Below are 24,605 nucleotides of genomic sequence, written 5' to 3'. Positions count from 1 at the left end.
CCCGCAGGAACTCTGCAGCCCAGACTTAAGGCTGAATTGAGCCAGAGAGGGGAGTGGAGAGGGAGGAGCCTTGCTCTTGTTATGATTCAGGCTTGTTTCCCAGAGGGCACTGCCATCTCCCCTGAATAGTCAAGGGCTGACTCGAGGCAGGAACCAGGCGAGTCCGACCCAGGTGGCCCCAGTCTTCTCGGCGCCCAGAGCTTGGCTTCCAATTCCTTCTGCTAAGAGACAGGAATAGTCCTCGCTCTGCCTGTCTGGGCCTGGGTCAGGGTCTGTGCCAGGGGTGGGACCGAAAAGAGGGGCTGGTGCTGCCAGGCCCGCCTTGACCCCCGGGTCACAGGATAAGTTTCAAGTCCAGCTGTCCTGGAGCTTCTGCACTCAGAGCGTCATAACCTGCACCATGCCCATGATCCTGGGTTACTGGGACATCCGTGGGGTGAGCGGGGGTCCACAAGGGCTGGGAAGATGGAGGCGGGTGGGGAAATCCCGGGCAGTGGGGCTGGTTCAACCAGAAGCTTCCTCAGGGCTTGCTGCAGCAGAGCCCCTTTCCTTAGCCCCACCATCTTACCTGGGTGTTGGCATGTGTCTGTGGGTGTGGGTGGGTGGGTGGGGGGCGCCCATGCAGGGTTGGGGGTGGTGGTGAAGGGAGAGGCTTGGGAGTGTGGAAGCGACCTGGAGCAGCGAGAGTTTGGCAGTCAAGACCTGACGTCTGCCCTCTGTCCTGGCATCTCTCCCAGCTGGCCCATGCCATCCGCCTGCTCCTGGAGTACACAGACTCAAACTATGAGGAGAGACAGTACTCGATGGGGGACGGTAATGGCATCCTGTTCATGTCCTGACTTCTGGCCAAGTCATGCTGATTTGGTGCCAAGCTGCTCATATCCTTGTCCCTGTTGCCTCTGTTGCCCTCCACCAGCTGGAGCAGAGGCCTGCCCCTTCCCAAACCCTTTGAGGGTGCAGCTGGCCTCCAAGGAAGGACATGGGAGCCCATAGCTAGGCCCTGTATCAGTCATGGGCTCCTGTTAGTATTGCACTAACTCTCTGTAAGCCTCACTCAGGTAGGTTCCAAATCCTTACAAGTGTGCTTTCCCCCAAAGCTCCCTGTGAGATTGGTGATTCTGAATCCATATCCACCAATTCAGGGAGTTTTGCCTCTGACTCTTCAGTGGGTCCCCCAGGAAGGAGGGCTGGACTCAGGAAATTTGTTTCACTGTATGTTCTTTTTCACAGCTCCAGACTATGACAGAAGCCAGTGGCTGAATGAAAAATTCAAGCTGGGCCTGGACTTCCCCAATGTAGGTGCAGGAGCTGGGGTCTGTGGGAAGAAATGGACAGTGTCTCCATCCATTTCCTTTCCCGGCTTAGAGGTTTCAGAATCTGGTGCCTTCTGCTCTGTCTCTCAGCTCCCTGGTCCTCTCCCCTGCCCTTTTATGATGTTCTGTGTCCATTTTACAGCATATTATTTAGTGTCTACTAGGCTCTGTGAGTGCCAGGTTTCATCTCTACCCTTGGTCAAGGGAGGGGGTGCAGGGGAGTCTGGTGTTCCAAACACAGACTCCTGTGTGTTGCACAACAAAGGCCCTGTTGTTCTTCCAGTTGCCCTACTTAATTGATGGAGCTCACAAGCTCACCCAGAGCAATGCCATCCTTCGCTACATCGCTCGCAAGCACAACATGTGTAAGTGGGGCTGGGGAACACATGCCCACTCCCCTGGGCTGGGCTGGAGTGGGATGCTGAGGGTGAGTCTCTGTTGTGTGGCCACAGGTGGGGAGACAGAGGAGGAGAAGATCCGTGTGGACATTTTGGAGAACCAGACTATGGACGTCCGCTTGCACATGGCCAGGATCTGTTACAGCCCTGACTTTGTGAGTCCCCTCCTACTGGGCTGGGTTGCCCAGAGTTTAAATGCAAGACAGGGTCCCATCTACACTGGTCCTTTTGCCATTTGAACCACTTGGTTCTTTTGATCCACCAAGCTTGTCCCTACAGAGTCCCAAGAGTGACTCTCAGAACCCCCAGAACATAAAATGCAAATTCTAATTCCCACCAATCTTAGGAAGAGTCCAGCCTCCCCTGGGTGGAAATTCAATTCCTAGATGGTATATACCTCCTTAGCCCAGGTCCTCCTTCCTGGCATCTCAGGGCTCCAGATGTGTGTCTTGTAGGCAGCCCAGGGCCAGACTTTGTTCCTCTCCCTCCTTCCCTTCAGGCTCTCAAATTGTCCCCAATTGTCCAGAAACTGTCCAGAAACTTCCCAGGTGTCCACACCATTCTTGGCTCCCACACTGGAATGTAGGACTTCTTTCCTAGTCATTTTAGTGTTGATTGGCCTAAGTTCTGAGGACCAAGCTCCACCAGGTCCCACAACACTGCTGATCTGACCCCGGGCAGGTGTTTGGAGCTGACTGGTGACAGGTTCAGGGAGAGTGTGGTTTTGCCCTTTGCTTTCCCATCGCCTCTCACAGATGGGAGGTGGTACCCATAGGAGTTTAGTGAACACAGGTGGGTTGAATTGCAGCGTGGGCATGAACCCAGGTGCAGTCAGAGGCCGTTGCTGCTCACCCGCAGCTGGGATCAGACACCACTCTGGGAGGCCTGCACTCTGTCAGGGAGTCTGTGTCTGAGGGTGGTGACAGCTGTTTTTTGTCTAGGAGAAACTGAAGCCTGGTTACTTGAAGGAGATCCCTGAAAAGATGAAGCAGTTCTCAGAGTTTCTGGGGAAGAGGCCTTGGTTCGCAGGGGACAAGGTCAGTGGGATGGCTTCAGAGGAGGGAGAACTACTATTTTTTCTTACTCAGAGTTTGTTGCACATTCATGCATTGTCTTTCTGCAGCTCACCTTTGTGGATTTCCTGGTTTATGATGTCCTTGACCGGCACCGCATATTTGAACCCACATGTCTGGATGAATTTCCAAATTTGAAAGACTTCATTACCCATTTTGAGGTAATTCCCCTGGTCCTCCTAGTATTTATATCTCTCTTCTCTTCCCTCTACTTTCTGATGCTTTCCTAGTTGAAACTTCAATGAGAAATAGAATTTATTGAGAACTTGGTTTATTCCAAGATCTCTGCTCAGCAGCTGACATACATTGTGTTAGATTTAACTTTTATAACATTCCTACAGGGTAGAATGATTATCCTCTCCATTTTACCGATAAGGAATTAAGCTGAAAGGATAAGTAATTTCTGAAGGTCGCAGAACCAGTACAGATTGTGCTGGGCTCCCAGTCAGAGTGTCTGGCTTCTAGGGGCAGCAGTCAGTGGCTCTCTGTTTCTTGTATGAAATTGAAAAAAAGCTCAGGTTCTTTTGTTGACTGGGTTCCCAGCTCTGGAAAGTGTGGATGAAGCAGAATCTTCAGGAGTTTGCATGCAGCTGGCATTTGCAGAGTTGCGACACAGGTCTTGATATGATATGAAGTAATAAAATGATTTGAAGTAGTAAAAACACAAACAGTATTTTCTCCTGCTCTCCAGAAGGCTCTGTGGCTATTGGCTCCCTCTCTAGGGGTGTACTGAGATTTCCAGGAATGTCATTGGTGCTGGGATTTTCTTCCATATGTAGGTGCCTTCTTGGGAAGATTTTATAAGGATGCCTCTTATGAAGGGCACTTTCCTTCCCTCCATGTCTTCCTTCTTTCTTCCTTCCACTTACCCAAGATTCCATCTCAGAGATGGGGTAGTGCGTCATTTTAAGTTATATTCACTGATCCGATCCTCCTCCCTGTATGAGGCCCTATGTCAGGCATAGGGGGATGCAGAAGTCACATAGTCCTGCCACCCAGCCTCTGGGGCTGAGTGCAGCTGGAGAACCATAGGAACCCCGAGCTGTGTGGTGTGGGTGGAGCCACCTTGGTTCTAGAGGAGCACAGTCTGCACCTCCCAGCTCATCATTCACCCTCAATCTACCAACCGGAGAGTAACAAAGTCTCTTTATGATGGATTTGGGAATTTGAAGCTCTAGTCCAATGTTTTTCAGCCTACAATCTTGTTTTGTATTCCCACCCCCATCATGAAATCTGCTTCCTCAGCCAGTTCTCTTCAGCTCTGGTTTAGGTCCAAGGCTTGTTGCCCTGAGATTTTTGCAAGAACCGGGATGACTGCCCAGCAGGGAGGATGTGGGACAGATGTGGGCTGCAGTATGTGGCCTGCTGGGGCCTGGGCTGTGGGGTACAGGCAGCCCTAGGTCTTTGGAGTCCTGGGAACTCTCGGGCACTGTTTGTTTTGGGAAGATGGTGCACAGGTGCACCTGAGCGTCTCACTGCTTGGTTGGCTGCAGCAGGACTAGGGATGAGGGAGGTTGGGGCTCAGTGAGAGTGGGCTCAGGTCCTGGGCCAGGCAGTTGGTCTGTGTGGCCTGGCCTAGTCTTGCTGCTCCACACCTCCTGTCACCTTTCATCCATGATTTGCTGGATGAGATCTGGTGTCTCTTTCAAGCTGTTTATCTACTCTCTAAACCCCTTTGTTGTGCTTGAGGTCCACCTGTGGTCAAGCCCTGGGAAGCCAAGAGCTTCCTTCTGACAAAGAGAATTGTTTTGCAGAATGAGAAGAAGTTGTTCTGTAGGGAGATGTCCCCTGGGGAGTGGGGGGAGGAGACAGTAAAAAACTACAATATAAATGCAGTGAGTTTCAGTCTTATTTGGGGGTCTTACTGAGGACTTGTAGCCTATGTGACAGCCTCTTGGAGAGCTCTGAGTAACTGCTATGAAGAGGTAAGGTAGAAGACAGTAGATATAAATTATCACCTTGAAAATACATATAGTTGAGAATGAAAAATTTGTCTGCCAGAGGCAGTAAACAAAGGATGTTGCAGCCATCAAGCCATTGCATTATAGTTGTTCCCTGTGGTGGGCCCTGAGGGAATTCAGGATGGAAACCCAATACCCACCACCTAGCCATCATCCACTGCAGCCGTACCCAGCAGTGTACCCAGCAGAGACTCAGGATGGGAAAACACAGGATACTGGCCTCAGATAGCTGAGGTACCTATCAAAGTAACGATTTCAGTGAGCCCAGACTTTTGTAGCTTCTTATACACAGAACAGTGCTAAATTCATTAACTTGAGATGTCTGATTTTCTTTAATTAACAGTAATCTTTTGATATTCCAACTACTTGGTTTTGTTACAAAGCTCCTATGTATCCTGGCTCCTTCCTTACCTCTTCAAGCCCAGGAAGCAGCCTCTCAGATAGCTGTAAGGGACTGCTCTGAAGTCCTCAGAGAATTACAGTATAAAACATAATTCTCAACTTTTAGGTTGTGCATTTTTTTCATGACATCATCAAATATACATGTTGGTAAAAGATTGCTGCTAATCATCAAAAAACCAACATCTCAAGTTAATGATCTTAATGCTTTTCTATGTGTAGGAAGATGGGTGAATCTCGGGTCTTTGTAATTCTTCATTCAAGATGCAACCTAACTCTCTAGGGGACCCTGTGTCCAAAACACAGAATGTTTCATTCTGGTTTTCTCCATCCTGAACTCCCCTGAAGGCACACAGTCTGTGAGTGATTGCTGTGGGTTGCAGCTTAGTCCTTTTCTTAACCAGGTAGTGAGTGAGACTCTATTCTTTTTGTTTACAGCTTCTTTAGGCCATAAATTTGACCAAGGTTTGGGAGGCATTTCATCACCAGTTTGTCCCATGGTGCTAGGAAGGCTCATTTCTAGGTCAGACAAGGACTTCATTGATAGGTCATTTCTACGCTACAGCTGGACACTGTTAATATACTAAAACTTCTCTGGATCATCTGTCTTACTAACTAGTCTATTATGACCCAGGATATGTTTCCCTTTGTCACTTCTTCCCGTATCTAGAGTCGCACCACTACAATGAATTTTATATAGAGCTGTGTGTGTGCTAAGTTGTTTCAATTGTGTCTGACTCTTTGTGAGCCCATGGACAGCAGCCTGCTAGGCTCCTCTGTCCATAGGGATTACTCAGGCAAGAATACTGGAGTGGGCTGTGAAGCCCTCCTTCAGGAGATCTTCCCAACTGAGGGATCGAACCTACACCTCTTATGTCTCCTGCACTGGCAGGCCAGTTCTTTACCACTAGGGCCACCTGAGAAACCAATATGGAGGTAGATATGCAATATATAGAGGTTTACCATCATTAATTTTATCAGAGACCTGGATGCACAGAAGGTAATGCAAGAGACAATAATCTTATAAAATAATTAAGGTATAAGTAATATAGTTAGTAACATTTTTAAGGTCACAGTACAGCAATGAAGGAAACAAAGCATGAATAATTTGAAAACAACAAAGAGAGAATAAATTAAAACAATGATTAATATAACTGGTTGCAGTGTAGATCACGAGAAGCCATCAAGTCCAGAGAGGGGCCAGCTGGAGAGGCCAAATGCTGGAGGGATTAGATAGAAAGAAAAAGATAAATACTCCATCTTTGTTTGCAAAGGTATACTTTCTCAACTTGCTGCAAGTTATAGTAGGCATAAGAGGAAATGTTTCCTCATATCCAGAGAACAAAGATTAAAAGCCAGCAATATTTCAAACAGCCATAAAATTATAAATTCAGTTCATTCAGTGCCATGGAATTAAACCTTGTTGACCTTGACTTTTTTTTGTTAGTAGTTTTATTAAGCCATCAGGTTTTCCATTTACAGTTTTGTAAATTTTTCACTCAGTTCAGTGGAATCATTTAAAAGTTACCAGAAATGTGTATTTGTAAAAACATCCTTTTTATGAATCTTCAAGATCTACATTCTTTTAAAAAGAATCAGAGTACAACAATCAGATCAGTTCAGTTCAGTTCAGTCGTTCAGTTGTGTCCAACTCTTTGCGACCCCATGAATTGCAGCACGCCAGGCCTCCCTGTCCATCACCAACTCCTGGAGTTTACTCAAACTCATGCCTATCGAGTTGGTAATGCCAGCCAGCCATCTCATCCTCTGTCATCCCCTTCTCCTCCTGCCCCCAATCCCTCCCAGCATCAGGGTCTTTTCCAATGAGTCAACTCTTCGCATGAGGTGGCCAAAGTATTGGAGTTTCAGCTTCAGCATCAGTCCTTCCAATGAACACCCAGGACTGATCTCCTTTAGGGTGGACTGGTTGGATCTCCTTGCAGTCCAAGGGAATACAACAATAACTGCCCATAAATGTCAAAAGACAAATGATCTGATTACAATATAACTGTCAGTGAAATTTGGTTATTTCTGTGACATACAAAATTTTAATACAATAACTAGAATTATGACACATAAGTCGCCAGGACACTTTTAGTAATTTTATATGATAATAATTACCTATATAGTATAATCTAGAAGTGTTAATTATAACTCATTTGACAACATTTCCCATGTTACTTAATATACTGAAAGGTGTAATTAATATCTCTTTTTGGGAGGTGGGAGGGGGGATCGGGATGGGGAATACGTGTAAATCTATGGCTGATTCATATCAGTGTATGACAAAACCCACACACAAAAAAATACTGGATATAATAAAAACTTTCATTGATGCTGAATTCCAAAAAAAAAAAAAAAAATCTCTTTTTGAGTTATTTTAGGGCCCTCTGAAGCATTCCAAGTGAGTTAGATGTCAAAAGAACTTCATTTAGAATTTACCTTGGGGAAGGTTTGTCAAAGATATCAAGTTTTTAAAGCACTTGATAAAGTAGGATCATAGGTCCCAGTAAATACTTATTCATTAACCAAAGAGACAGTAAAAGATTTTAAAGTCAAAATATGTGAAATTATAATAGATCACTTAAGAGGTAAAGAAACATTTTACATTGTTACCAAAAGATCAATATTTCAAGAAAACTTTGTCCTCTCAATGGAAAGAAAAATCAGATTCTAGTTTTGCACCACCTGACATTTAATACTGAGCTTTATTTACTTTGTTAAACTCATTCTAATCATAGCCAGACTGGACTGCACATAGAATTCCTTTCTAAAGTTATCTTTTCTTTCTCACAAGCCTTTTACAACTTTCTATATGCATATTAGTTTGTCTCTCGTTTTCTTTCCCATTTAGAAAGAGCCAGCTTTTTTTAAAAAAAAAGGAAAAAAAGAGAAATAATCAGCTTTAGCACAAAATCACTTTATTTTCTCTTAACAAAGTACATTTCCATTTTATTTTTAAATTGAAGTATATTTGATTCAAGTTTTGTACTGTTTCAAGTGTACTGCAAAATGTTTCAATTATATATAATTCAGAATATTCTTTTCCATCATAGTTTGTTACAAGATATTAAATATAGTCCCTGGTGATATACAGTAGGTCCTTGTTGTTTACTTTATATATGGTAGTGTGTATCTGTTAGTGGCAAGCTCCTAATCATTCCTCCCTTTTCCCCTTTGGTTACCATAAATTTATTTTCTATGTCTGTGAGTCTGTTTCCGTTATGGGAATAAGTTCATTTTTATCATAATTTTAGATTCCATATATAAATGATACATATGACATTTGTCTTTCTCTGTCTGACTTATTTCACTTAGTATTTTTATCTCTAGGTCCATCCATGTTGCTGCAAATGGCATTATTTCATTCTTTTCTATTCCTGAGTAGTATTCCATTGTGTGTACACACACACACACACACACACACACACACACACACACACACACACCACATCTTCTTTATCCATTTATTTGTTGATGAACACTTAGGTTGGGTCCATGTCTCGGGTATTGTAAATCATGCTGCTGTGAACACAGGAGTGCATGTATCTTTTTGAATTAGATTTTTCTTTGGATCCATGACCAGGAGTGGGATTGCTGGATCATATGGCAACTCTATTTTTAGTTTTTTAAGGAACTTCGACATTGTTCTCCATAGCATCTGCACCATTTCATATTCCCACCCCACTGTAGGAGGGTTCTCTTTTCTCCATCCTCTATTATTATTTACAATTTATTGACCTTTTGATGATAGGCATTCTGACTTGTGTGGGGTGATGTGTCATTATAGTTTTGATTTGCATTTCTCTGATAATTAGCAATATTGAACATATTTTCATGTTCCTGTTGGTCATCTGTATGTATTTTTTGGAAATGTCTAGGTCTTCTGCCCATTTTTTAAAAACCTTTTATTTTATATTGGGGTATAGCTGATTAACAGTGTCATGATAGTTTCAAGTGAATAGCAAAGGGGCTCAGCCATACATATATATATATATCCATTCTCCCCCAAATTCCCCTCTCATCTAGGCTGCCACATAACATTTAGTAGAGTTCCATGTGCTATACAGTAGATCATTATTGGTTATGCCTTTTAAATATAGCAGTGTGTACATGTCCATCCCAAACTCCCTAACTATTCCATCCCCCCATCCTTCTCCCTGGCACCCCAAGTTTATTCTCTAAGTCTTTGAGTCTCTTTCTGTTTTGTAAGTAAGTTCATTTGTATCACTTCTTTTCAGATTCCACACATAACAGCTGTCATACTATATTTCTCCTTCTCTGTCTGACTTACTTCACCCAGTATGACACTCTCTAGGTCCATCCATGTTGCTGCAAATGGCCCTATTTCATTCTTTTTAATGGCTGAGTATTCCATTGTATGCATGTACCTCATCTTCTTGTTCATCTGTCAATGGACATTTAGGTTGCTTCCATGTCTTGGCTATTGTAGACAGTGCTGCAATGAATACTGGTGTGCATGAATCCCTACAGATCAAGTGTTTTTTTGTTTCTGGATACATGCCCAGGAATGGGATTGCAGGGTCATATAGTAGCTCTATTTTTACTTTTTAAGGTACTTGCATACTGTTCTCCATAATAGCTGTACCAGTTTACATTCCCACCAACAGCATAGGAGGAGTCCCTTTTCTCCACACCCTCTCTAGCATTTATTGTTTGGATTTTTTGATGATAGCCATTCTGACTGGTGTGAGGTGATATCTCATTGTAGTTTTGATTTTAATTTTTTAATAATTAGTTTTTCATGTGCCTCTTGGCCATCTGTACATCTTCTTTGGAGAAATGTCTATTTAGGTCCTCTGCCCATTTGTTGACTGAGTTGTTTGTTTTGATGTTGTTAAGCATTATGCACTGTTTATAAAATTTGGAGACTAATCGTTTGTCAGGTCACATCATTCACAAAATTTTCTCCCCATCTGTGGGTTGTCTTTTCATTTTGTTTATAGTTTCCTTTGCTGTGCAAAAGTTTTTAAGTTGGACTCATTTGTTTAATTTTTGTTTTTATTTACATTATTCTGGGAGTCAGATAAAGAAAGATGTTGCTGCAATTTATGTCAGAGTGTTCTGCCTATGTTTTCCTCTAGGAGTTTTATAGTGTCTAGTCTCACATTTATGTCTTTGGTTCTATTTTGAGTCTATTTTTGTGTATGGTATTAAAGAATGATCTAATTTCATTTTTTTTTTACATGTAGCTGTCCAGTTTTCCCAGCACCATTTGTTGAAGAGACTGTTTTTCCAACATTGTGTAGTCTTGTCTACTTTGTCATATGTTAATTGATAGTAGGTGCCTGGGTTTATTTCTGGGTTTTCTATCCTGTTCCAGTGATCTATATCTTTACTTTTGTGTCAGTACCATACTGTTTTGATGACTGTAGCTTTGTAGTATAGTCTGAAGTCAAGGAACCTGATTTCTCTAGCTTCATTTTTCTTTCTCAAGATTCTTTTGGCTATTTGCGGTCTTTTGTGTCTCCATACAAATTTAAAGATTTTTTTTTTGCTCTAGTTCTATGAAAAATGCCACTGGCAATTTGATAGAGGTTGCATTGAATCTGTAGCTTGCCTTGAGTAATATGGTCATTTGGACAATATTGATTTTTTTCAATCCAAGAACATGGTATATTTTTCCATCTGTTAGTGTCATCTTTGATTTCTTTCATCAGCATCTGATAGCTTTCCAAGTCCATGTGTTTTGCCTCTTTAGATATGTTTATCCCTAGATATTTTTGATATTCTTTTCAATGTGATGGCAAAAAAGGTTGTTTCCTTATTCTCTTTCTGATAGTTTATTGATAGTATATAGGAATGCAAGAGATTTCTGTTTATTAATTTTGTATCCTGCAACTTTACTGGCTTCTTTGATGAACTCTACTAGTTTTCTGATAGTGTCTTTAGGATTTTCTATGTATAGTAACAGTGACAGTTTTACTTCTTCCTTTCCAATTTGGATTCCTTTTATTTCTTGTCTGATTGCTTATGGCTAGTACTTTCAAAACTATATTGAATAAAAGTAGTGAGAGTGGGCATCCTTGTCTTGTTCCTGATGTTAGAGAGCATGCTTTCAGCTTCTCACCATTGAGTATTATGCTAGATGTGGGTTTGTTATACATAGCCTATGTTGAGGTATGTTCCCTCTATGCCCACTTTATGGAGAGTTTTTTTTTTTTTAAGAATGGTATCTCTTTAAAGATTGTTTATTTTTGGCTGTGTTGGGCCTCAATTGTAGCACATGGGCTTTCTTTAGTTGCAGTGAGTGGGGGCTACTCTTTGTTGCAGTACACAGGCTTCTCACTGTGGTGGCTTCTTTTGCTGTGGGGCACAGGCTCTAGGCACATGGGCTTCAGTAGTTGTGGCTCCGTCATTGCAGCTTGTAGGTTCTAGACTGCTGGCTCAGTAGTGTGGCACACAGGCTTAGTTGCTCCACGGCACGTGGAATCTTCCCAGACCAGGGATTAAACCTGTGTCTCCTGCATTGGCAAGTGAATTCTTAACCACTAGACCACCATGGAATCTCTCTGCTTTTATTATTATTGTTTTTTTTTCCATAAATGGAATTTGAATTTCATCAGTAGCTTTTTCTACATCTGTTGAGGTGATCATATGGTTTTTATTCTTAATTTGTTGATATAGTGTTTGAATTGATTGATTTATGGATACTGAAAAATCCTTGTATCCCTGGATATCTCACTTATTCATGGTATATGATCCTTTTAATGTATTATTGGATTAGTTTGCTAGTATTTTGCTGAGAATTTTTACATATCTGTTCATCAGTTATATAGGCGTATACTTTTCTGTGTGATGTCTTTGTTTGGTTTTGGGATCAGGGTGATGATGGCCTCATAGAAAGAGTTCAGTAGTTCCTCTGAAATTTTCAGGAATAGTTTCAGAAGGATAGGTGTTAAGTCTTCTTTAAATGTTTAGTAGAATTCACCTGTGAAGTCATCTGGTCCTGGGTGTGTGTTTGTTGGGAGTTTTGTATTTATAGATTCAGTTTTAGTACCCATAATTGGTCTGTTCATAGTTTATCTTTCTTCCTGGTTCAGTTTAGGAGATGGTACCTTTCTAAGAATTTATTCATTTCCTCAGGTTGTCCATTTTATTGGTATATAGTTGTCATATTTTTATTCTTTATAATTCCCTCTTTGCCGAAAAGTTTTTTTCCTTATTTTAATAGTTTTAGTTACGTATATTAATTAGAATTCTTAACCTTTAATACCTTAGTTTCTAATGAAAACTAAGAAATAAGCAAGACTGGCACAATAAAGGACAGAAATGGTATGGACCTAACAGAAGCAGAAGATATTAAGAAGAGATGGCAAGAATACACAGAAGAACTATACAAAAAAGATTTTCATGACCCAGACAGTCATGATGGTGTGATCACTCACGTAGAGCCAGACATCCTGGAATGCAAAGCCAAGGGGCCTAAGGAAGCATCACCACAAACAAAGCTAGTGGAGGTGATGAAATTCCAGCTGAGCTATTTCAAGTCCTAAAAGATGATGCTGTGAAAATGTTGCACTCAATATGCCAGCAAATTTGGAAAACTCAGCAGTGGTCACAGAACTGGAAAAGGCCAGTTTTTATTCCAATCCTAAAGAACGGCAATGCCAAAGAATGCTCAAACTACCACACTCATCACATAAACAATTGCACTCTGCTCACACACTAGCAAAGTAATTCTCAAAATTCTCCAAGCCAGACTTCCATAGTACGTGAACCGTGAATTTCCATTTGTTCAAGCTGAATTTAGAAAAGGCAGAGGAACCAGAGATCAAATTGCCAGCATCTGTTGGATCATCGAAAAAGCGAGAGAGTTCCAGAAAAACATCTGCTTCTGCTTTATTGACTATGCCAAAGCCTATGACTGTGTGGATCACAACAAACAGAGGAAAATTTTTCAAGAGATGGCAATACCAGACCATCTTACCTGCCTCCTGAAAAATCTGTATGCAGGTCAAGAAACAACAATTAGAACTAGACATGGAACAACAGATTGGCTTGAAATTGGGAATGGAGTACTGAACTGAACTGAACTGAAGAAATAAGCAATTATGAACTGTCTTTTATGTTAGTATTCTATATTAGTATTCTGTAGATTAGTATTCTGTAGATGGGCAAATTTATAAATACTATTTTTGGTTTCTAAAAACATGCACTTTTTCTGTATAAAAATTTGTCAGTGTGCTACCAAACATATTTATTAATAGTCCTAAATATCTTACAGTCAGTTCAATTCAGTTCAGTCACTCAGTCACATCCGACTCTTAGAGACCCTATGGACTGCACACACCTGTCCATCACCAACTCCTGGAGCTTACTCAAACTCATGTCCATTGAATTGATGATGCCATCTAACCATCTCATCCTCTTTTGTCCCCTTCTCCCACCTTCAATCTTTCCCAGCATCAGGGTCTTTTCTAGTGAGTCAGTTCTTTGCATCAGGTGACCAAAGTATTGGAGTTTCAGCTTCAGCATCAGTCCTTCCAATGAGTATCCAGGACTGATTTCCTTTAGGATTGACTAATTGGATCTCCTTGCAGTCCCAGGGACTCTCAAGAGTCTTCTCCAACACCGCACACAGTTAAAAAACATCAATTCTTCAGCTCTCAGCTTTCTTTATAGTCCAAGTCTCACATCCATACATGACTACTGGAAAAACTATAGCCTTCACTAGATGGACCTTTGTTGGCAAAGTAATGTTTCTGCTTTTTAATGTGCTGTTTAGGTTGGTCATAACTTTTCTTCCAAGGAACAGCATCTTTTAATTTCATGGCTGCAGTCACCATCTGCAGTGATTTTGGACCCCAAGAAAATAAAGTCTTTCACTGTTTCCATTGTTTCCCCATCTATTTGCCATTAAGTGATGGGACCGGATGCCATGATGTTTGTTTTCTGAATGTTGAGTTTTAAGCCAACTTTTTCACTCTCCTCTTTCACTTTCATCAAGAGGCTCTTTAGTTCTTCTTTGCTTTTTGCCATAAGGGTGGTGTCACCTGCATATATGAGGTTATTGATATTTCTCCCAGCTATCTTGATCCCAGCTTGTGCTTCCAGCCTAGCATTTTGCATTATGTACTCTGCATATTAGTTAAATAAGCAGGGTGACAATATACAGGCTTGAGGTACTTCTTTCCCAATTTGGAACCAGTCTGTTGTTCCATGTCCAGTTCTAACTGTTGCTTCTTGATCTGCATACAGATTTCTCAAGAGGCAGGTACGGTGGTTTGGCATTCCTGTCTCTTGAAGAATTTTCCACTGTTTGTTGTGGCTCAGATCATGAACTCCTTATTGCCAAATTCAGACTTAAATTGAGACTGATTGTCTGAGGAGGCCTTACAAATAGCTGAGAAAAGAAGAGAAGCTTAAAGCAAAGGAGAAAAGGAAAGATATATGAATTTAGAGTTCCAAAGAACAGCAAGGAGAGATGAGAAAGACTTCCTAAATGATCAATGCAAAGAAATAGAGGAAAACAATAGAATGGGAAAGACTAGAGATCTCTTCAAGAAAATTAGAAATACCAAGGGAACATTTCATGCAAAGATGAGCACAATAAAGGACAGAAATGGTACAGACCTAACAGAAGCAGAAGGTATTAAGAAGATGTGGCAAGAATGCATAGAAGAACTGTACAAAAAAGATTTTCATGACCCAGATAACCACGATGGTGTGATCACTCACCTAGAGCCAGACATCCTGAAGTCCAAAGTCAAGTGTGCTTTAGGAAGCATCACTATAAACAAAGCTAGTGGAGGTGATGGAATTCCAGCTGAGCTATTTCAAGTCCTAAGTGATGATGCTGTGAAAGTGTTGCACTCAATATGCCAGCAAATTTGGAAAACTCAGCAGTGGCCACAGGACTAGGAAAGGTCAGTTTTCATTCTAATCCCAAAGAAAGGCAATGCCAAAGAATGTTCAAACTACCACACAATTGTACTCACCTCACCCCTGGAGAAAGGAATGGCAACCCACTCCAGTATTCTTGCCTGGAAGATTCCATGGACAGAGAAACCTCATGGGCCACAGTCCATGGGATTGCAAAGAGTCAGACACAACTGAGCAACTAACACACACACACACACACAGACACATGCTATCAAAGTAATGCTCAAAATTCTCCAAGCGAGGCTTCACCAGTACATGAAATGAGAACTTCCAGATGTTGAAGCTAGATTTAGAAAAGGCAGAGGAACCAGAGATCAAATTGCCAACATCCATTGGATCATAGAAAAAGCAAGAGAGTTCCAGAAAAACATCTACTTCTGCTTTATTGACTATACCAAAGCCTGTGTGTGGGTACCTGAATGGTCTAGTGGTTTCCCCTACTTTCTTTAATTTGTCTTAATTTTGCAATAAGGAGTTCATGATCTGAGCCACAGTCAGCTTCCAGTCTTATTTTTGCTGACTGTATAGAGCTTCTTCATCTTTGACTGCAAAGAATATAATCAATCTTATTTTGGTATTGACCATGTGGTGATGTCCATGTGTAGAGTTGTCTCTTGTGTTGTAGGAAGAGGGTGTTTGCTATGACCAGTGTGGTCTCTTGGCAAAACACTGCTAGCTTTTGCCCTGCTTCATTTTGTACTCCAAAGCCAAATTTGCCTGTTACTCTAGGTATCTCTTGAATTCCTACTTTTACATTCTGTCCCCTATGATGAAAAGGACATCTTTTTTTTTTTGGTATTAGTTCTAGAAGGTCTTGTAGGTTATCATAGAACCATTCAGCTTCTTTGACATTAGCAGTTGGGGCATAGACTTGGATTACTGTGTTACTGATGGTTTGCCTTGGAAATGAACAGATATCATTCTGTCATTTTTTAGACTGCACTCAAGTACTGCATTTCAGACTTTTTTGTTGACTGTGAGGGCTACTCCATTTCTTCTAAGGGATTCTTGCCCATGGTAGTAGATATAATGATCATCTGAATTAAATTCACCCATTCCAGTCCATTTTAGTTCACTGATTCCTAAAATGTCGATGTTCACTCTTGTCATCTCCTGTTTGACCACTTCCAATTTGCCTTGATTCATGGACCTAACATTCTAGGTTTGTATGCAATATTGTTCTTTATAGCATCAGCCTTTACTTCCATCACCAGTCACATCTACAACAGAGTGTTGTTTTTGCTTTGGCGCCGTCTCTTTATTCTTTCTGGAGTTATTTCTCCACTCTTCTCCAGGAGCATGTAGGGCACCTACCTTCCCGGGGAGTTCATCTTTCAGTGTCATACCGTTTTGCCTTTTCATACCAGCTCAGAGGGTATGGGTAGGTCTCTGCTCCACTGCACAGTGTGGGATGCCCTTGAGCTTAAACCTTCAGGCCCTGAAGCCACAAGACAAAGTCAGGGCTTCTATTCAGAGCCCTTGAATCCTGTTTTCTCAGAATTAGACAAGGCTGTGGTCAATGCAATCCATTTGGTTATTTTTCTGTGATTGTGGTTTTCATTCTGTCTGCCCTCTGATGAATAGGGAAAAGAGGCTTATGAAGTCTTCCTGATGGGAGAGACTGACTGTTGGGGAAACTCTGCCTTGTTCTGATGGGCGGGGCCATGCTCAGTAAATCTTTAATCCCATTTTCTGTTGATGGGCGGGTCTGTGTTCCCTCCCTGTTGTTTGGCCTGAGGCCAAACTGTCCACCCAGGCCTCCACTGGAGACTCCTGGACACTCACAGGCAAGTCTGACTCAGTCTCTTGTGGAGACACTGCTCCTTTCTCCTGACTCCTGGTGTGCACAAGGTTTTGTTTGTGCCCTCCAAGAGGAAGCCTCTGTAATGTTTCAGTATTTTATTTTGCTTGGGAATGATCTAGCTATTTAATAAATTTCCATCATTTAACTTAATGTAGTCAAGCTCCAAAGCTTCAAGTTATCAAAGATCTGGAGAAACTAGTTTTAAGTAGACATACCATAAAACATAATTATTCTTAAAGAGTTCATTTTAAAGCTCTTATCCCACTTGTATTTTTTTACTTCACTTGTTATAGATTACCCATGAAAGTTTCATGAGAAATTAGACCAAGTCACCCATCCTCACAAGCTATTTTTCTTGCTGATGAAATTTTTAAAAGAGATCATATGACCTTATTTGGCTTTTAGTAAACCTAGGTGCCGGCTTCCCTCATAACTCAGTTGGTAAATAATCTGCCTGCAATGCAGGAAACCTGGGTTCGATTCCTGGGGTGGAAAGATCCCCTGGAGAAGGAAATGGCAATCCACTCCAGTATTCTTGTCTGGAAAATCCCATGGACAGAGGAGCCTGGTGGGCTACAGTCCATGGGGTCGCAAGAGTTGGACACAACTTAGCGACTAAACCACCACCACCAAACCTAGGTGCAGTAAAGTTGACATGTCTGTATTAATTAAACCAACAAACACCCCTTGACAAGGCCCTGCCCACCAGAGGGATAAGACCCAGCTCCACCCACCACTGGGCAGGAACCAGTCCCTGCCACCAGAAAGCTTACACAAGCCTCTTTGACAGGCCTCATCCACCAGGGAGCAGACAGCAGAAACAAGAATAACTACAGGCCTGCAGCTTGTGGAATAGAAATTGCTGTCACAGAAAGTTAGACAAAATGAGATGGCAGGGGAGTATGTCCTATATGTCCCAGACAAAGGAACAAGATAAAACCCCAGAAGAACAACTAAGTGAAGTGGAGGTAGGCAATCTATTCAAAAAAGAATTCAGAGTAATGACAGTAAATATGATCCAAGATCTTGGAAAAAGAACAGAGACACAAACCAAGAAGATATTAAACAAGAAATGTTTAATGAAGAGTAGAAGATCTAAAAGCAGACAGAGATAAACAATATGATAACTGAAATGAAAAAATACACCAGGAGGAATCAATAGTAGAATAAATGAGGCTGAAGAATGGATAAATGAGTTTATGGAACATAATAAAGAAAACAGAAAGAAAAGAAGTGAGGACTGTCTATGTGATCTCTGGGACAATATTGAACATACCAACGTTTGCATTATAGGGTTCTGAGGGAAAGGATTGGGGAAAATATCTGATAACAGCTGAAAATTCCCTAACATGGGAAAGGAAACAGTCTTACAAGTCCAGAAAATGTAGAGTCCCAGGCAGGATAAAGCTAAGGAGGAACATGCCAAGACATATAGTAACCTTGGAGGCAAAATACAAGCAAAAAACCCCACTCTATTATTTCTTTTATTAAATATTAGTCCTCAGTTTTTACCTCATACTCTGTGAAGAAGTGAAGTGAAAGTGTTAGTTGTTCAATCGTGTCTCTTTTCTACCCCATGGACTGTAGCCCACCAGGCTCCTCTTTCCATGGAATTCTCTAGGCAGGAATACTGGAGTAGGTTGCCATACCCTTCTCTGGGGATCTTCCTTGTCCAAGGATCGAACCTGGGTCTTCTGCATTGCAGGTGAATTCTTTACTGTCTAAGCCACCAGAGAGGTCCAAGAATACTGGAATGGGTAGCCATTCCCTTTTCCCTTCTCCAGGGGATTTTCCCAATCCAGGGATCAAATCCATGTCTCCTACATTGCAGGTGGATTCTTTAGCATCTGAGCTGGCAGGGAAACCCTCATACTCTGTGGATTCATGTAATCCTGTGGGTTTCCTTATGATGTTTAACTAACATTGTCTGAGGGGTAGATTTACATGCCCTGTTCAAGCATGGGAAGCATTCCTCAGTGAAATATATTGTACATTTCTATAATATAATTGGATAAAATAGATATAACCATCTTATATAAAGCCCATTCAACCACATTAAGTTTTTATAAATTTTCATCCCAGTCCTTTCAACTCTTAGTTAGACTTTTAACCATAGACCTCCTTAGGACCCTATTAACAAGTCTTGGTCTTACAAGGGGTCCCAGAAACTTCCCTTTTAATCCCCCAGCCATTTTATTCATTTCTGTATAAAAGGCTTTGGGGTACCCAGTGAAGGGTTGAACCAAGGGACCTTAATTGGCCTCTTGCCCAAGCAATTGTTTGTCTGGCAATTTGGTCAGTGTAATTTTTTTCTCTTCCAGACAAAGATTTTTCTTAACTGGGATAAATAGAGTGGCCTTGTCTGAGGTCCTTTAATGTTGAGGTGACCAATACAGGGTTCCTTTGGCCCACAGAACATTAGGTTTTGTATCAAAACCTTGGTTTTAATCCCATCAAAGTCTGTTTTATTTATCCCATTTCTTAATGATCATCTAAAGATTTCCATGCTGCTGAGACCAGTCCCTTTAAAATTTCCATATTATTAGGAAGAAATGACTTACCCTCAGCTTTTATTTATTTTCTTGTTAATTAACCGAATTACCATTAGTTATCATATTGTTTTTATTAGCATCTCTAAGACCCATTGAGAGGAAGCTGAGACCACAAACCCTGTTTGTTTATTTTAAACTAAGGGAGTCCTTAAGGTTAGCTGTTACATTTCTTTGTATCCACCTTTTAATTGGTCTTTCCATCTGTAGTGGACTTCCCTTGTAGCTCAGCTGGTAAAGAATCTGCTTGTGATGCGGGAGACCTGGATTCGATCCCTGGGTTGGGAAGATCCCCTGGAGAAGGGAGAGGCTACCCACTCCAGTATTCTGGACTGGAGAATTCCATGGACTAGTCCATGGGATCACAAAGAGTTGGATACAACTGAGCGACTTCCACTCACTTCCATAGTTATTACCAGTAAAACAGCTGTTTACAATATGAGCTCTCTAAAAGTTTACTGACTTAGAATTTTTTCCAATTTAAAGTCTCAATTTTTAGGATCAGTTCAGTTCAGTTCAGCTGCCTAAGATTAGGTAGAACATTTGTATCTCATAGGCACAGGGAAATGATTCAAGTTCCTCCTAGAAGGGCTTTGGTTTTCTTATTGTCAGAATTTTGGGGAAAAAAAAAAGGTTTTTAAAACTTCTTTGGCCAAAATAATTACAACTTTACCAACCCTTCTGAATTATTGTTGCTTTCATGGGAATCAATTTTGGTGTTATAAAAAGGAAGTTCAGAGAGAGCCGAACACCATGTAGGAGAGCATTGAAGGAGATACTTAGAGGAGCAGGGAGGAGCAGTGGAGAGCAGGGCCAACTTCAGGCGCCTTTTAAAAATTCTGATATAATTTCAAGCAATCTTTTGTCAGTTTTCTGTAAGAAGTTACTTCCTCATTTCCTCTTTTAAAAGCTTCTAAATACCAATCGAAAGAGGTCTTCCATTCAGCTGATCTTATAGTCTGCTTTCTCTTGGTGTTCATGGAAAAAAAAAAACACAAAACCCCTCAATCTTGAAATGGCAAAAGAACCCTATTTTGGTGATTTTTAGGTTGAGATTTCCTTTGGTATAGTGTCTCAAATTAAGTAAAAGTGTTAATCGTCAGTCATGTCTGACTCTTTGTGACTCCATGGATGGATGGTAGCCCTCCAGGCTGCTCTGTCCATGGAATTCTCCAGGCAAGAATACTGGAGTGGGTTGCCATGTCCTTCTCCAGGGGATCTTCCCAAACCAGAGATTAGACCCAGGTCTCCTGCATTGCAGGCAGATTCTTTACCGTCTCAGCTACCAGGGAAGCCCTTTATCCCAATTAAGTAAGTATTTTCAAGTGTAAGCTCCATATGTAATGTACATAAACCTGACTGTGATGTTAGTCATTGGTTAGCAATCTGTCATTCCTCTTTCTTTTGTCTAGAAAGCTTTCCCATTTCAGAGTCTGTCAGGATAAATTGCTATTCGTAACTGTATATGGTGAGCCCTTCTGCTGTTTATGAGCTTAACTCTCCTAGTTGTCACCTGTAGTCATTTCAGATTTTTTACATGTCTCAGTTTTTCTCTTTGACAGTCTAAAACCATGGTGAGCACTGGGAACCTAGGATCGCCAAACTTTTTGTGTGCGTTCCCCAGATTGGCGAGTTTCTTTAAAGAGTGGGTTTCCCTATGGGACTGCTGCAAGCTTCTCAATTGCCTGAGAAAGCCATACCTGGCCACGAGGAGCTCTGTTCCTTATCTATGGATCTAAGAGCTCTCATATGGTATTTACACTATATTCCAGGCAACGGTGTTAAAGCAGTCAGTTCAAGGAAAGACACCAATCAGTCCCTGACCTATTCACCCAGGCTGAACCTTCCCAGGGTCTCTCCACTGGGTACTTTCTCAGTATCCCTGAACTGAGAAGTGAGGTACCTTTTCATCTACCACTGAATAAAATTCAGGATCGTCAACCAAGATGATAAATCTGAGATCATGAGAGATTCATCCAAATTTGTACGCACATGTAGAGAAGTGGATCGGCACGAGGGGCCCTGCTGGTAGGTAGCAAGGTTCTAGATCCTTGTAAAGTTTTGTTGAGGGGATGAAGTCTTCTCTGGGTCCCTCTGTGGTCAGCAAAACTCTCCACTGGAAAGTAAAACCCACATAATGCAAAGCAGTGAGTTTCCCTTTATTTGGGGACCTTACTGAGTACTATGTCCTAGAACACAGCCTCTCAGATAGCTCTGGGGGAACTGCTCTCAAGAGGTAGGGGAGGAGGCATGGGAAATAGGAGTAATCAACTATGTATCTTGGTAAAAGATTACTGCTAATCACCAAAATCCAGGGATCTCTAGTTAGTGATTTTAGTGCTTTTCTATGTATGAAAAGATCTTCAGTGTATGTATGTGCAAATCTTGGGTGATTAGAGTTCTTCCTTAGATGCATCTTAATGGTCTGGGAACCATGTATCCAAAACACAGAATATTTCATCTTTTTTTCTTCCCCCCATCCTGAATTGCCTTCCTGGCACACTGTTGGTGGGCGACTTCCTTGAGTAGTGACTTAACTCTGTATAACTGGATGATGAGTGAGCCTCCTGGTTCTTTTTGTTTTCAACTGTGAGGAAGTGGGTGCAGCAGAATGCAGAGAGAGAAAGGGGGCAAGAGAGGGAGCAGGCTGTATTCCAGCCATATTATTTATGAATTGTGTGATCATGACAGTGGTCCTTAACTTCTGTGTGGCTAGTTTCCCTTCTGATAAATGGTGACAGCAGAACCCATCTTGCAGGATAGTGGCATAAAGATTCTAAACCTGTATCATCATCTCTAGCACCCAGCAGTGGGTGGAGTCTCCATATGTGATGTCTTATCAAGATACCACTTGAATTACGGGAAATTGGAAAAGTTAAATTTGCAGAGCTGGGGATACCAGGCGGACTTTATTTCCCCCAATATTTAACCCCACATGGAAGGGCTATATCTAGGTTCCAAACCTAGGGAAAACTCCATGAACACTACTCGGGCAGCAGACCTGAGGCCTGACCTTCTTTTTCCCACCCTCAGGGCCTGAAGAGGATCTCTGCCTACATGAAGTCCAGCCGCTTCCTCCCACACCCTGTGTATTTGAAGATGGCTGTGTGGGGCAGCAAGTAGTGCTCTGGATGGCAGGAGACGGGCGTGAGGAGCCAGTGCCCTGGAGACCAGGGGGACCTTCCTGCACACAGAACCTTCTGTCTTTTTCTTTCTCCTCTGTTCACTCTAGATGTTTTCTTGGCCCCCTATCTCTCTCCCACACCCCTTTCCATCCCTACTTTAAAGATTCAGTTTCCCATCATATTTGAGCAAGTTTCCTCCCCCACCCCACATTATCTCTCCTGCACTGAAGCCACCCAGGCCATCCTTCCCTTCCATGGTTGCTTCTGCTGTGAGCAGCCCAGCCAGATCCCTGGCCCATAGTGCTCCGCTCTGAGCTCCCAGCACTGCCCTGAAGACCAGACCTGGCCTGGTGTGCAGACCTTGCTTCCCAGTGTGGTTCCACCCAGCCTGCCTGATCCCCAGGAAAGCCTTATTCACACCTGCTGTGTCTTGTCTTATTCCCTCCTGGCTTCCTGGAGTCATGAATGACTGTGTTGGGTGTATAGGGTGTCCATTTTCTCTTCTGCTGTCTACTGCAGGGCCACATGGATGGGCATGCATGTGTGTGTAGAGGGGGTGGGGCTTGCTTGTTCATTTCTATCTCCACTTCATGCACCTCCGTTCCTTAGCATCAGGTCTCTGCAGAAGGGGAGCCCTTCCGTGCCTGGTTCCCTCTTTAATTCAGCATTCATGGGATGCCTCCTGTCAGCTCGTAGTACTCTGTGTCATGGTTCAGGGGGCTCTCAGGTGCTGGGAAAGGGGTCTGAGTAGTCTATTGATGATGTGGGATCCTGGAGGATTCGCTTCTGTCACCCTTTCCTGGAAGCTTACCCTGCTTTAGATATCTTTCATGTGCATTCTTAAAACTTATCTCAGTAAAGTCTGCCCCTACTATATTACAATTGTGTTTTACTTGTTCTTCTCTCCAGCTTGACCATAAAGTCACTGAGGAAAGAATCCATATCTTATTTGACTTTATGTCTCTTATATCTATTTTGCTGCCTGGCACACAATGAATATTTAATGAAAGTTGGAAATTTGAAAGAATTATCTCTAGTTAAAGCCCTGCAAAGTGTACAGTCATTATATGGATTTAGAGGTCTTGATATAGTTATCTCAGCCACTTGAGGTAATGAATAAATTTCAGAAGATTTAAAATCTATAGGTCTGGGGGAAAGCCATTAGGTCTCACTAACTTAAGCATTTAGTAGGCTGTAACTGGCCCTTGTATAATTTGACCTGAAATGGGCAGGTCTAGTGTAACCCATTTCAGGATGTGAATGTCTCATCACTGCTGCCTCCAGCATCTTGATCCCTCCACCACTACCTGTGCCAGAGAAGGCAATGGCACCCCACTCCAGTACTCTTGCCTGGAAAATCCCATGGTGGAGGAGCCTGGTAGGCTTCGGTCCACGGGGTCGCTAAGAGTCGGACACGACTAAGCGACTTCACTTTCACTTTTCACTTTCATGCATTGGAGAAGGAAATGGCAACCCACTCCAGTGTTCTTGCCTGGAGAATCCCAGGGACGGGGGAGCCCGATGGGCTGCCGTCTATGGGATCACACAGAGTTGGACACGACTGAAGTGACTTAGCAGCAGCAGCAGCAGCAGGGTAGCCACTCTGTGTGGTCAAAAGGTGGAGTGCCATTTTATATCAGGATACCTGCACCTGCAAACTGCAAAAGTACTGCCTCAATATCTGAGGCATAGCCTCAAGTCTTAGCTCAAAACAAGGAGTAACTTTAGAGAAGAATCCTGTTGAGCAGTTCTCCAGATGGTCATTTATTGCAGTTAAAATAAACAGAGAACAGTAAGAATAATTGTAAAGTCTTTAAGAATTAAATGATTAAAGATAAAACTGGTATGACAGGAAAAAAAAAAAAAAGCCCAGTAAGAGAGCAGCCAAGATGGTGTAGTATTAAGACTCTGAGCTCACCTTCTCTCATGAGCACACCAAAAGTCACAACTATCTGCAGAAGATGCATCAATCAAAAAGACTGGGACCTACCAGAAAAGATCTTCTGTAACTAAAAGACATAAAGAAGGAACCACAAAAAGACAGGTAGGCAGGGAGGACTCCTGCTATCATGAAATC

General features: G+C 42.1%; 1 protein-coding gene across 1 annotated transcript; it reads left to right on the top strand.

Moving 5' to 3' along the window:
- The first annotated feature begins 101 nt into the window (after positions 1–101).
- On the top strand, positions 102–23,469 carry LOC122436577 (glutathione S-transferase Mu 1-like). Its single transcript, XM_043460406.1, has 8 exons — positions 102–436; positions 738–813; positions 1,231–1,295; positions 1,597–1,678; positions 1,766–1,866; positions 2,653–2,748; positions 2,835–2,945; positions 22,437–23,469. The coding sequence occupies exons 1-8, from the start codon at positions 401–403 to the stop codon at positions 22,524–22,526; spliced, it is 657 nt and encodes a 218-aa protein (XP_043316341.1). The 5' UTR covers positions 102–400; the 3' UTR covers positions 22,527–23,469.
- The last annotated feature ends 1,136 nt before the right edge of the window (positions 23,470–24,605 follow it).

This window comes from Cervus canadensis, chromosome 2 (genome assembly GCF_019320065.1).
Source record: "Cervus canadensis isolate Bull #8, Minnesota chromosome 2, ASM1932006v1, whole genome shotgun sequence".
NCBI classification, from domain to species: Eukaryota; Metazoa; Chordata; class Mammalia; order Artiodactyla; family Cervidae; genus Cervus; species Cervus canadensis.
Note: the sequence above shows the minus strand (reverse complement) of the source record. Positions and strands in the feature narration are given on the sequence as shown.

What these genes read in the sequence shown, in the direction of transcription:
- LOC122436577 (XM_043460406.1), top strand. Translation starts at nt 401, where the DNA reads ATGCCCATGATCCTGGGTTACTGGGACATCCGTGGG. An exon ending in ACAGTACTCGATGGGGGACG is followed by an intron (nt 814 to 1,230) that starts GTAATGGCATCC and finishes TCTTTTTCACAG; the next exon opens with CTCCAGACTATGACAGAAGC. An exon ending in CGCTCGCAAGCACAACATGT is followed by an intron (nt 1,679 to 1,765) that starts GTAAGTGGGGCT and finishes GTGTGGCCACAG; the next exon opens with GTGGGGAGACAGAGGAGGAG.